General features: G+C 38.1%; 1 protein-coding gene across 1 annotated transcript; it reads left to right on the forward strand.

Moving 5' to 3' along the window:
* The first annotated feature begins 4,293 nt into the window (after positions 1 to 4,293).
* LOC139713121 (isocitrate dehydrogenase [NAD] subunit beta, mitochondrial-like) lies at positions 4,294 to 12,205 on the forward strand. The gene is made up of 9 exons (XM_071624875.1): positions 4,294 to 4,358; positions 4,997 to 5,127; positions 5,780 to 5,917; positions 6,458 to 6,590; positions 6,957 to 7,090; positions 7,851 to 8,100; positions 8,884 to 8,978; positions 9,854 to 9,914; positions 12,131 to 12,205. Exons 2-9 carry the CDS (start codon positions 5,012 to 5,014, stop codon positions 12,203 to 12,205), a joined length of 1,002 nt encoding a protein of 333 aa, XP_071480976.1. The 5' UTR covers positions 4,294 to 4,358; positions 4,997 to 5,011.
* Positions 12,206 to 13,847: the final 1,642 nt, after the last annotated feature.

A 13,847-nucleotide genomic window follows, 5' to 3' on the forward strand; every position in this document is an offset into this window, starting at 1 on the left:
TTTTGTTTCGTGATCTTGTGGGGTTCGAACCCGCAACCTCAAGTCTCTGAGACGTCGCCTTTATCCACTCGGCCATACGTAGGGAACGTAAACTTATGTATGTGAAAGATACATGAGGAATCGTTTTGTCCACATTCCATTTTCATTTTCAGTTTTAAACTGCAAAATTGTCAATCTGATGAGAAGATTTCAAAGAATAAAATGCATGATTACTGCAGCTTATTGTCTCAGCTACAACATACTAAAGTTTCAGAGGAAATGAAGCAAAATCAGCTGAGATAAAGGTGCTTAAACGTTGTTAAGTCAATGCATGGTTTTAAAAAAAAATCACCTCCCATAGACAATACACGTAAACTTGTCCGATTTTGCGTCTTTACCTTTAATCTCAATTTAAGGTATGATGACGTCATCAAATATCAAAAGCATGACATGGAATTAAAAGGCAAATGTTCAAAGTACAACATACAGTATCTGAATTTGGGATAATATTGAGCTTAAACAACAGAGATACGAGTAAATGAATGTCAGAAACAGTACCTCAAAAAAATTAATTCCACTTTTTTGATTTCAGATGATGATATGATGACGTCATGAGTTTTCCTGGCAATGTTGGTACTTGAAACGTTATTTCCAATTCATATGCTTTTGTAATATGCAATAGAAATATAGGGTCACCAGACGTTTTAAAGAGCTATGGCGACATAAACAAAAACATGTTTTATCACTATATTTGCAGAAAGATGCGCGCACGGAATTTCAACTTTGACGCCAGTGCATTCCTTTGTTATAGGTCAAAATCGATTGGAAATCAATGGATATTGTTACTCAAAGTATCAGAAATCCAAATCAGTCAAAAAAATTGCATTTTCATGTTGGTTACGCCCTCTGCGCGCGAAATTGCGCGGACGGACGCGCACGCGAGAAAATGTTTAAAACGCTTAAAATTGTCTGAAACTTCGAGATTTCCCATTGGGAAGTTGTTTTGAGGCTTTTAAAATTTTGACGCGCGCAAACGCGCGCGTAATGATGACCTTGGTAACTAGCGTTAAAAAGTAAGATAGAGCCTGACCTGAACTTTATGTCCACCGAAAATGATACAGAAATGATATCTAGTTATGAAGTTATGATCGATCATGTGACAAGGTCCGAAAATCACAAAATGGCGCCTAGATGACGTCATAGATATGTTACTGTCATGAAAACCTTATTGTGCCCAGATATTGTTATGAGACATGTTGACTGAAAATGTCATGTCATTCCGTAATGTCATTGTTGAGATATTGACGACACAAAATGTGGCAGAAAGAAAGAAGAATAAAAAAAAAGAGAAATTTTGACAATCACAATAGGTGATACGCTGATAGCGTATCACCTAATTAATTCAGGCATCTGAGTCCTGACTCTCTAAAAGTGTGCTACCCTATATCTAATTCACCAACAATGTTTTTTTTTTTTTAATAGATAGGCTGGCTTAACTAGACTTGACTAGAGTAGAATCTAGTGATAGAGGTCAGAGTAGATCTAGATCTATTTAGCTATCTAATCTAGACCCTATCATATGCAATGATATAGCTAATAGGGTCTAAAATGATTGTAAAATATAAATCAAGCTACCCATAATTCACCAAATTCAACCATAGGGCCATCCAGAATTCAACGGCTTGCTACATGTAGAAACCCAAAACACGCTGCCCACAATTTGACCATTTAAACCCTGTTCAAATTTTGAGTTCCGGCTGCATGTAAAACCTGGGCTTTTGCATGCGGTTGAATTTTGGCATGGGAGGTCGAACCTTGGTGCTGGTTTTTTCTTTGGCATTTATGCAGTCTGTTCCCATCGTCTTAAAAGACATTTAAAAAAAAATCTTCTTTCCCTGATTCGAAACAGAGTGCCCAGGGTTGTGCCTTTGAGGCTTACAGGGGATGATCAGCTAGTGCATGTGCACCATAGGTTGCAAATCGCTTATTTCATGTAATTGAAGCGGAGTAATATCATGGCGGTGTCAACCTTTATTTTAGTGTATGAAATAGACTAGACTGAATAAAAATTCATCAATTGGGACAGTAAAGCCAAACGACTACAAAATGTAGATCTATTTCACAAACCTAATTTTACCCATTACAAGTTATTAGCAATTGATTAGCATATATAGATCTTTACATACCGGTATTCAAATTAAAAGAGATTCAGTTATTAAAGCTTATCAAATTTAATATTGAATTTCCTTCCGTATGAGTAACTAAATCCTAACATCTGCAAAGCTACGCATTCTGGCTGGTCGCAATGAGGGGCCCTCCTTCCAATAAATAAATTTAGAACCTGCGGCTCTACATTTCAAAGTGATATTATCCTATGTAAAATCATGAAACCAAAATACATGGCAGGGAGGGATGAAAGCTACACTACTGAAGACCAAGAACTTTATGCAATTATTCAGAGTCAAATGCAATATTCTTACAGTGCTCATCTACAACACCTAACCTAGTGGTAGTGATAAAGATAAAGCCCAGGGTGCTTTCAAAACATGCTGATGCTGATACTGCATCTTCTGGAAGAGAATTCCACTCTCTAGACAATTCTAGAAATGTCAAACTGTGTAGCCTTTTCACATGCCATGTCTGCAAGCTTTCACATCTTAGTTATCTGTGCTATTTTTTTTTAAGGTCATATCTCAACACATATTGCAAAAAAAAATGTTTTTTTTTTCGCAATTAATTTTTTTGCAATGAAAAAAAAAACCTTTTTTTTTTTTTCATTCTGGCAAGAAAATGAATTTCATGTTTATAATTTTAGCAGTCATCCAGCAGCTAATAACAAAATTTGTTTTCCTCTTGCTGCCTGGGCATTTAGACACATTTCCCAGGATAGAACTAAGTGGGCTTGTGGGTTTGAAGAATTCTGCTCACTTGTTTGCCAGTTATAGCATATATATACATGAAAATGTGGTTCAGAGAAAATCATTTGCACATGTTTTTATGCCTCCGCCACGAAGTGGTGCCGGAGGCATTATGTTTTCGGGTTGTCCGTCCGTCCGTCCGTCCTTCCATCCGTCCGTCCGTCCGTCCTTCCGTCCGTCCTTCCGTCCGTCTGTAATGAAGTTTGTGGACAGGGTAACTATCAAAACCTTTTGAGGTTTCCTAATGAAACTTGGCATGTATGTGTATTGGGGGAGAAGTTGTGCCTATCAACTTTTGAGTGCACATGCTCAAGGTCAAAGGTCAAAAGGTCAAGGTCAAATACATAGAATTTTACTATTTCCAACATATCTATTCAATGCCTGAAGATATTTTCTTGAAACTTAGTATATACATGTATTACCCAATTAAGATTCTCTGGTGAAAGTTTGGGTCATGAGGTCAAAGGTTAAAGGTCAAAAGGTCAAGTAAAAATATCAAAACTTCACCTTTTTTCTCTGTACCTTGGAAATTGTTCAAGGTATCTTCATGGAACATAGTATATATACATGTACTGACTGGCAGTGATTATCTAGAGAATTTAGAGTTCATGGGGTCAAAGGTCAGGGGTCAAAGATGAAGGGCAACACTTCAAAATTTTACTATTTCCCCCATGTTTATGCAGTTCCAGCAGGATAATCTTTTTTTTTTACACTTGGCATATGCATGTATAACCTAATAGAGATTCTCTGAAAAGTTTTTTTTCTTTTGTTTTTGCCTCAAAGGTCAAAAGGTCAAAGATCAAGTGAAAGTGCTGAACTAATTTTTTCCTCCATATCTCGGAAGTGGCTTGAAATGTACTACATATTTATGCATGTTCTGCCTGACAGTGATTATCTTATGAATTTTAGGGTCAAAGGCCAGATGAAAATTCAATACAGAAATTGCACTTTTTCTCCATACCTTGAAAATTACTCAATGCATAATAAACATATGAATGGGTCAAAGTCAAGTTAAAGTCCTTAAATCCCAAATACATGCTCTCCTATTCATCCAATTAAACCTAGGTCAAGGAAGGTGAACATTCAACACATTTGTGACAAACTTGTCATTTCAATATTTTGCCAATTTTGTGAAAATGTAATCACACATTGTCCACATGTACTATCTAGACCTATTAGGAGAATCATGCATTATGGCGGAGGCATACCAGTCGCCATAGCGACATTTCTAGTTTGTTATGCTGGTATGACATCTTGGTGAAATGCACAAAGCTGTCTACACCATGAAATGTTCCAACATTTATGGTTGTTTGTAATCTTTCTTTTCTTTTTTTAAGAGAGGCAACTTTCTTGTTGCAGTTAATTTATTACATGCATTTTGTATTTGTTCTTGTCCAGGTCACAAAGTCCCCCAAGTATGGCATACACAGATGTTTGTCTACTACATCCTGTACGAAACAGGTGAGTTTGCACTGTACATCATAGTGTCTAGCATGCCCATGGATATCGAATTGTATACATACATGTACAAGTGTGTTTAAAATACAGCAAGAGACATGATGATTTAGAGGAATATGTTTTAAAAATGTAGACATCATGTAAATACATGTCTTTGAACTTTGGTCAACAACTTTTGAGAATTATGTCAACCTAGACTATATCTGATGATTAAACATGTTTCATTTGATATACCATGGGAAAAATGGACAGTGCTATGGTACACCTCAAATGAAATCCAGGGAAACATACTCAAATTAGACATTAACAGCATGGTATTCTGTAGGTTTAAATCTGAATTTATTTTTTTTTTCCCTCAAAGTCTATACACATTTTGCATTTTTCATGCATCAAAATCACCTGAAAGTTTTGTTTTCCAATTTTTGTCAACAAATCTCAATATCATTCCTGCAGTAGTCTGCAGTAATCTTTCTTGCATTTATCTTATAAGAAGTGTTTTCAGGTGAACACCCATTGCTTTTATTGGACCTTTACCTTTTTGCATGATAAACATAACAGTGATGATATAAATGTCTGGTGTTTTTGTTTTTTGTCTCGTTGATTGTTTTTTCCCTTGTTGATTTTTGTATTAAATCAATTAGGCCAGTTCTGATGAGATGAGAACTGTGACTTTGATTCCTGGCGATGGAGTTGGACCAGAACTCATGCAGTCTGTCAAAGAAGTCTTTAAGGCTGGTGGTATCCCAGTGCAGTTTGAGGAAATCTTTGTCAGGTTGGTACTTTCTGCATGTCAGGTATGAAAATACAGACTGGGTTGACTTTTGACTTGAAAAGATGTCTACAAATTTTTGATTTTCAAGTTGATTCTGAATGTATAGTTTTGTGGGACATGAGTTTGATTAATGTTCCTTGTTGTGTGACTTCAGGATTCTATTTTGTACATGTTGAATGAAATATTGTGTCAAAGGTTTTTGATATAGGATTATTGCCAGGATTTTTGGTGCAATACATCTTGCAAAAGATAGCAGTGATTGTGCCTTGTATGATAAAGTAACATGGTTAAACTTTGAGAATGTATGCATTTCATTAACCTAAGCTTTAGATTCATAGGATGTATCATAATAACCACCCATATTTCCATTAGATTGGTTTTTTTTTTTTTTCAATGACATGGCAACGGCTATGTTTTTATCCCGTAAATGAAATGAACTGTTTCTGTGTTAGAAGTTAGGGGCAGTTAACATTCTACTACAGTAGTAAGTGAGAAGAACAAGACCTTGTGGATAATAATCTGGACATGTCATAGAAAAACAACCCAGGAATAACTGCATTTAGTGGAGCTGGTGCACCAATATTACTTCACGTCCTCCCAGTTTACTCCATGACAGGAATGAGAGATGTGCCTTTGTATGTTAAACACACAGTGAAATTCAGGAGAACCGCAGTGCTGATGTTGAGGAGGTGGTGGAGTCTCTGAAGAGAACGCATGTGGCCCTGAAGGGGATCATCCACACCCCTGAGGGGGGAGTAGGGCAGCTCCAGACCCTCAACATGAAGCTCAGGTGAGGCATGGCCAGGGAATAGTACGCTGTACAGTCAACCTTACTTACTGTAAGTCGACCTCACATAAGTCGAATAATCGCCTAGGTAAAAGGTCTTTTAAAGTCCTCTTCTCTTTATATTCTGTTGATTTTAATCTCTCATAAGTCAAATTTTCTCCAACTTGAAGCTATTCAGTCCAAACAGCTTCGACTCAGGCAGGGTTGACTGTATTTCGCATTTGTGCACATGTAGCTACGAGGTCTGCTGAATTTACACAAGTGAGTTTTATTCTGTGCTCCCAATGCGAGGATGTGTTTGTACGTACTGGTATGTGTGTCAGTGTGTGTTTGGTTGTAGTGAGCACACTGCAAGGAGGTATATCAATTTTGCTTTCACAGCTTATTGCAGCGCACTTGAGTGTTCTTGCACAGAAATCTTAAAGGAGGAATATAAGGAACATCATATCTGTTAAAATGTAATCTCACACAGTCATGAAGCATTGTGGTATTCTTTCGTCTGATTCCACTGTTATGTCTCGCTTGACTATCTGCCAAATCTAGAAATGAGCTGGACCTGTTTGCCAATGTTGTGCGCTGCCGTACCCTCCCTGGACTCAAGACCAGGCACAGCAATCTAGACTTCGTTGTCATCAGGGAGCAGACTGAGGGAGAGTACAGTGCCCTCGAACACGAGGTATGTTTACAACGATTGAGGACCAAATTTTGCCTAGAATAGAATTATTTGCAATGATACAATTTAAATGTCAGTATCAGAATGGCCTAATTTCTGCCACCAAAGATACAATGCAGCACATGGACACCAACATGATATGAGTAATTGACCATTTGTAGTTACTTCTAAAACATCGAGGCTGTTGTTAATTTAACAGATATCAAGTCTACCTCAAACAAAAGCATTGCAACATAAATGCCATATGGAGTAATGAATACACTATCATCACTCATGATGACTCTGTTGATCTCCATATTTTGCAAATGGGGACATACTGCACTTAGTGACAGTCAATGAACGAGTCTTGTTTCCCCTATCTCATTGCAGAGTGTTCCGGGAGTCGTGGAGTGTTTGAAGATCATCACCAGAGCCAAATCAGAGAGAATAGCAAAGTTTGCCTTCGACTATGCCACCAAGCACAGCAGGAAGAAGGTCACAGCCATACACAAAGCAAACATCATGTACGTTCAAGCCCGTTCAAAATTCAGAGCACTGCGTATAACATGCTTTTCCCATACACTTGTTCTCTCAATGGTCAGCTTGAAAGTGACATGAACAAACAACGAGTGAATGGAAACTGAGGTGATCCGAGAAATTAAGGAATCAGTGTATGTAATATATTTTTCCCAATGATGGTTATATGTCATGATATTGCATTACATACATTCTCCATTCCTTTGCAGGTGACATATTTAGTGGAACTTCAATTTACAAGTGTTCTTTTTTATTAGATGAAGTGCAAATTCATTAGTTGTAAGGGAGATACTGTGTATAGAGCTGTTTGGTAGTTTGTGCACTATGCAGCTATAGCATGTAATGCCTCACACAGTTGTGGATACTATTGAATGAAACTATGTTGCCCCATGGATGGTTCAATGTCATATACAGGTCATATACAGCATTTCAGAATAATGGCATTCTAGATTTTGACTGCTTGTTTGTTGTTTTTTTCAGTGAAAGGCATGGACAGTACCAGTGAATGTAATGTTAATCTTTAAAATGTGTGTAAGACAAGTCCAGAATTTTGCTATAAGATGGGTAGTCTGTAGTTGGTGGAGAAAATGAAAAATTTGAAGTCAGTGGGCAGTTGACAAGGGCCTAATGCAGTCATAAGCTGAAACTAGAATGGTTCTTCCCATTTGTCTCATGGCTACAATGCTTTAACTGGATCAGAGGAAAATGAAAAAAAATCTCACATTTTACCCTAAATAACGATTGCAGGAAACTCAGTGATGGTCTCTTTCTGGAGAGCTGCCGGCAGGTCTCCACCCTGTACCCCAAGATTGAGTTTGAATCCATGATTGTTGACAACACCTGCATGCAGCTGGTCTCCAACCCGCATCAGTTCGACGTAATGGTCACGCCCAATCTCTACGGCAACATCGTGGATAACCTCGCTGCAGGCATGGTGGGAGGGGCAGGTGTGGTTCCAGGAGAGAACTTCTCAAAGGACTATGCAATCTTTGAACCAGTGAGTACGGCACCAACTTGTGTGCCAATGTGTGTGTGTGCATGTTTGTGTATAAGCAAGATAGAATGTGTGTCTTTCTTTGTGTGGGCAATAGAGAGGGAGAAAGAGTATGTGTTTGTGTGTGTATGTGTGTGTATGTCTGTGATTGTTCCATGTGTTTATGAGACGTGAATTTCTGTGGGTGATTGCATAATTTGATTGTTTTCAAAGTCAATCTAGTTACATACCCTGTATTCACCTGGGTTGGATCAGAAAATACACAAGGTCATAGTACATAATGTTTTCAACTTTATATTATTTAACCTTCACATCCAACAAGAGGCCATTCAATTTACCTACTTTACTTCCAGCTGAAATCATTTATGTGCTTGTAATTCAGTGTGTATACCTTCATTGCTGCTATTTCAATTAAACTTTTTTGTTGTTAGGAACAATATTTGACACAAAGCTTTGCTGTGATGCCTAAAAATCCACTGTGAGAGATGACTTGCCTGTTATTTTTCATTGGATTTATTTTGTGTGGTATATTCATGAGATGAGGATCACTGAAGGGGAGTTCATTGCACTCTAATCCACTCTGTGTATTCTGTGGTGACAAAAGTTAGGAAAGTGATCAACAGTATGCTGAGATGTTTGAGGAGTGATAGTTGATGCCATTCTAGTATATATCTGTAGAGACTGGATGTGGCAGTGTTGAGTGGTAACAGCTCTGGATGTGGTGTCCAAAGAAGCATAAAATGACTTGTTACAACCATCATTACTTTATGTCACAATCTTCCCCAGGGTGCAAGACACACCTTCTCCCAGGCTGTGGGTCGTAACATCGCCAACCCTACCGCCATGTTGCTCAGTGCAGCAAACATGCTCAAACATCTCAAGTAAGCAATACTGTACTCTCTTTAGGCCAGGAACCAATTTAGACAGTGCCGCACACTGGCACTGGTCCGATGGTCCAGGACCATTAAAATCGCTGTCAGACCAGTAACTTTTCAGGAATAGACCAGTAAAAAATGGAAAAACTGGGTATACCTACTGGTCTGACAGACAGATTGACCAGTAGAAAAAATGGGTTAGTGCGCAGCCATGCAATAGACATGTAAATGTAAGTAATTGCATGGTAGCAGCCCATCAATTAGTAAGAACACTTCATTATTCTAGATTAAAAATATAAATAGCAGTAGTGTCTCTAATTCTTTGTGTAAGTGTGAAAGTATTACTTTACGGTATGTTGACCTGATATCATGTGACCAGAAACATAGAAAAAAAGCTAGTGATAAGATGAAGGTCTACTAGTGTTGATTTTAATTTTTAGTATTGGCATTATTGTTATTGGCCTTGCTATTGTATTGAGCAGTATTATCAACGTTAGAGTCGTATTCGTAGTCGTAGTTGTAGTAGTAGTACTAGTAGTAGAAGTAGTAGTCGTAGTAGTAGTAGTAGTAGTAGTAGTAGTAGTAGTAGTAGTAGTAGTAGTAGTAGTAGTAGTAGTAGTAGTAGTAGTAGTAGTAGTAGTGGTAGTAGTAGTAGTGGTAGTGGTAGTAGTAGTGGCAGTAGTGCTGCTTGTTGAAATCATAGTACTTGTATAGATGTAGAAACACCAGGATAATGATGTTGACAATAATCATGAAAATCGTTATTTTATCATGACTGTCTTAAGTCTGTTAACAGCTATAATGTCACTTTCTGTGGAAAAAGAAAGAAAAAAAAGGAGTAAGGCTTAGTAAGTATGTCTCATCTGCTGCTCTTATTTCAGCCTTGATGTCTATGCTAAGTCCCTTGTTGATGCTGTGGAGAGGGTCATCAAAGCAGGAAAAGTAAGTCATCATATGATATTCATGGTGAAAAATCTAACAAACCAAACAAAGATCCTCCAGTCTATGTCCGTCATGTGAGAGTATGGCAAATTTCTGACAATTCTGCATGCCCCATAGAATTTTTCTCAAGGGGGAAGTGTTTCGGTAAATGCAGAGAACACAAGAATCAATGGTGCATGCATTTAATACAGTGCACTCCCGTTATAACGAAATGCTCGGGACCGGCAGTTTTCTTTTGTTATAACGAAATTTCGTTATAACCGAACAAATACAATATATAATGAAAACAAGGAAACCACACATATATATCATATTCTGTTTGCTGAATACTCATCGTACACTGGAAAGCTATGGGAAATGGGATGGGATTATTGTATTACAATATTAAACGCAAGTTCCCCTCAGAAACTGTGCATGACACAAGGAGCGAGCACAAAGTGATGTGGAGCGTTTGCCCGTGCAGAGACGCTATAAATGCTTGTTCCGCTACGTATTTTCGAAAGCAATTCTCATTTCGTTATAAAGGAGCACATTTCTTTTGTTTTTCTTTGTCAGTGGCGCTTGGAAAAGACTTCATTATAACGAAAATTTCGCTGTAACTGTGTTCGTTATGAGCGAATTTTGTACCGTAGACTTTAATGGTGTATAATTTTGGGACCAGAAGTTTTACCTCGTTATAACGAAATTTCGTTATAACCGTGTTCGTTGTAACGGGAGTGCACTGTAGCTGAATTCAAGGTGCTGTGTCAAATTTCTGGCAGGTACCGGTACTTCTCCTGCTCTTTTATTTTGCTCAGGTGGACAATTTAATTCTTAACCAGGCCATTGGAGTCTCAACTGCGCTCCTGACTAGTATCCCTATCAAATGTAGTGTTCTAAATTTGGTATCTTGTAATAAGTATTCAGTTAAAGTCAAAATTTTATTCATGTCGATGTCATTTGTCAGGAAGCAAAAAAAATTGTGAGAAATGTAGAATTTCCTATCAATTATTGGAGTGCTATTATGTACCTGACTAATGTTTTCATCGTATTCTTTCTGCAAAATATGGTCTCAATTAATGGGTGTACAATTTAAGTCCATGTCTCATTCATGACAATGCCATTTTGCAGAGGAAGCAGAATTATCCTGAAAAAAATATACACTTTCCATTCGTGCCATCTGACTAAACATGATAGTAGACCGGGGGCCCGTTTCATAAAACTTGTCATCAGTGACAAGTTGTCATAGATGTGATAAGCTACTGAAATCCTTGCATCTGATTGGCAGAGAGCAAATTTGTTATAGAAATGTGGCAGTTGTCACTAATGACAAGTTTTATGAAACAGGTCCCAGATGTGAAGAGGCTTATCTGCCAGTTGTTTGTATCAATTACACTCAGCTGGGTAAGACGGAAGTTTTGAGGAGGAGAGAGACAACAGGAGAAGGTAGAATGAGCAGATATTCATAAAAGACTTGAAAGTGACAAATCAGTCTCTGAAATATTTTTGGTTTGTATGGGCAGTGCTGCTCTGAACTCTGCAACATCTACATATTGTACCTTTTAGTTGAAGGCACATGGTCCCGGTGGTTCAGTCAAATGCGTACGCAGGCCCACGGCACAAGTTTCCTATAGAGACCTACGCTGAACTCTGCAACATCTACATATTGTACCTTTTAGTTAAAGGCACATGGTCCCGGTGGTTCAGTCAAAGGCGTACGCGGGCCCACGGCACAAGTTTCCTATAGAGACCTACGCTATCTACTCCTCTTTTGCGCTTGCGCTGTGGCCCGTTTCTCCCGAGTCCGCAGAAGTCCGATCCACTGTAGTCAGTGGGTCCGATCACAGTTTGGCTCATGATTCGGCTGAGGGGGATGGCAGCATTAGCAAACTTCTTTTGTGATGTCATACTAAGAAGCACATGAGCACGCTTCCTGGCATAACTACAGACTGCGTGATGCGCAGAGAAGACAACGAAGGCAATGTTACCTAGCAACACCTACGCGCTTTACTCTTGATGACAGCTCAAATTCGGCAATCTTCGTATCATGCTAACAGTGATCGGCAGTATCATCCAACAGTGCCCTCTAACCCACCGGGACTATGCGCCTTTAAAAGTTGTTACCCTAAAATTATTGTTTTAATTGTGGCGACCACATACAACTGGCTTTCAGTGCATCACCCATCAACCTACTCAAATTCATTCATGCATGGATCATTCTCATTTCTAATCGACAGGTTCGAACCCGCGATCTCGGCGGTTATGCCACATCCCAGGACTTCACTGCAGAGGTCATCAGCAACATGAGATAGGATTCGCACTGTCTTGCCATTCACTCACAGGACTTTGAAGTGAACAGTAGAATGTATTTATGCCAGAGTTGCTGAAACATTTATTTATGAGAAAAATCAACTCCAGTTTTTGTTTTCACTTTGAAATATATTTCGTGTTACACACTGTTCCAATATCTCAAAAAGAGAAGACTTTTTGATGAAGGGTACAAATGATTAATTGGTGAAACAAAGTGTTATTACAATGACATAACCAATTGTTAGTAAAACTGGTGAGTTCCTTTACCTGCATTTAATTTCTTTTCCTTATTTAAATAAAGTATTTATTTGAAAAGAAAGGTTAAAAAAGAAAACAGAAGCAGAGCCATGTACTTAAAAGTAAAAATATGATTTTGAACTGAAATCTACCCTCATCTACAGTGGTATAAATGCAAATTAATTCAAAATTTACCAAAAATAACCAATTAATAGATATTGCATGATGGTGACCACTTCATGAAATGAGTAGAGTTTTTCCAATCTGTCAATCCATTGAATTAGTGAAAGCACCACCCAACATGCCTGTTCATGGGAATTGTTTTGTGGTTAGGTTTCATCATTTATTAAAAGCGCAGTTGTGTGTATGTCGTACCATTGTTGAGAAAGTTGCATCTGAAAGAAAAAATAAAAAAATAAAGATACAGTCCCTATTATAATCTAGTTTTGGGAGCTGCAAAGGCAGGCCATCTATATCGCACAAAGTACATGTAAGTTTTTACTATATACTGTGTGTGACCTGCATGCTTTTTAATCGTACCAAATAAGATATTATGATGTAGTACATGTTCTTGTTCTATCTTGAAAGATTGTTTTCATTGTTTTCATGCAGATTTGAAAGTGGGAATAATCACATTAATGGAGTGGAGTTTACTATGACATGATAATTTATGCAATGGTGGAAAGTTTCATGAGAACCTGTACGAGAGATAAATGTTCTGAAAAATAACTTGTGAAGTATATTCATCACTTCCTAATTAAGCATGTGCATTATTAGTGGTTGGAGTAGAATTTTCATGTGTTGATTTAATTGGTTCTGTATCAGTTACCACAGTATTTGGCATATATTTTGAACAATGACTTTATGAACCAAATTGATCTCGCATGACTCATTCATGTGTTTGACAAATGTTGATAGAGTTTATGTGACACTCTGGTCCAGTTTTTGGTGCTAGTAAAGGGTTACTTCAAACAATTGAAGATTGCGTTTTGTGGACTTTCTTGTGTGTTATTTCTGCAAACTGTGAGATGGCTGTGTACAGCAGAGGACAACTCCCCCATGGTTGCAGGGGCAGCAGAATGTTTTTCAGGGTGGGGCTGCGAGAAGGGGGGGGGGGGTCAGGTCAAAGTTGAATTTCCAAAACTTTGGAAATTCATGGGTGCTGTTTTTTTCTTGTTAAGCATGTGAATAGTCTCTAAACCGCAAAGCCTCTATTCTCAGTACACTTTTCCAGAATGTGTACTTTCTTTCCATTTTTAGATGCAACTCTTTCAGAATCTGCCCTTAACTAAAAATCTGTGTCTGGAGACTTTGTGGTGGTTTTGTGATGCAGGGTCACATATGATGTCAATGACATTTATGGCTGGTGGTGTGGAATGGGTTTAATGAGAGAGGTGTATGTAAGTG

The sequence above is a fragment of the Diadema antillarum genome, unplaced genomic scaffold (assembly GCF_040938485.1).
Source record: "Diadema antillarum isolate AM-2024a unplaced genomic scaffold, OU_Dant_1.0 seq00001907_RagTag, whole genome shotgun sequence".
Classification (NCBI taxonomy): Eukaryota; Metazoa; Echinodermata; class Echinoidea; order Diadematoida; family Diadematidae; genus Diadema; species Diadema antillarum.

What these genes read in the sequence shown, in the direction of transcription:
- LOC139713121 (XM_071624875.1), top strand. Translation starts at nt 5,012, where the DNA reads ATGAGAACTGTGACTTTGATTCCTGGCGATGGAGTTGGACCAGAACTC. An exon ending in ACCCTCAACATGAAGCTCAG is followed by an intron (nt 5,918 to 6,457) that starts GTGAGGCATGGC and finishes TGCCAAATCTAG; the next exon opens with AAATGAGCTGGACCTGTTTG. An exon ending in AACATGCTCAAACATCTCAA is followed by an intron (nt 8,979 to 9,853) that starts GTAAGCAATACT and finishes CTCTTATTTCAG; the next exon opens with CCTTGATGTCTATGCTAAGT.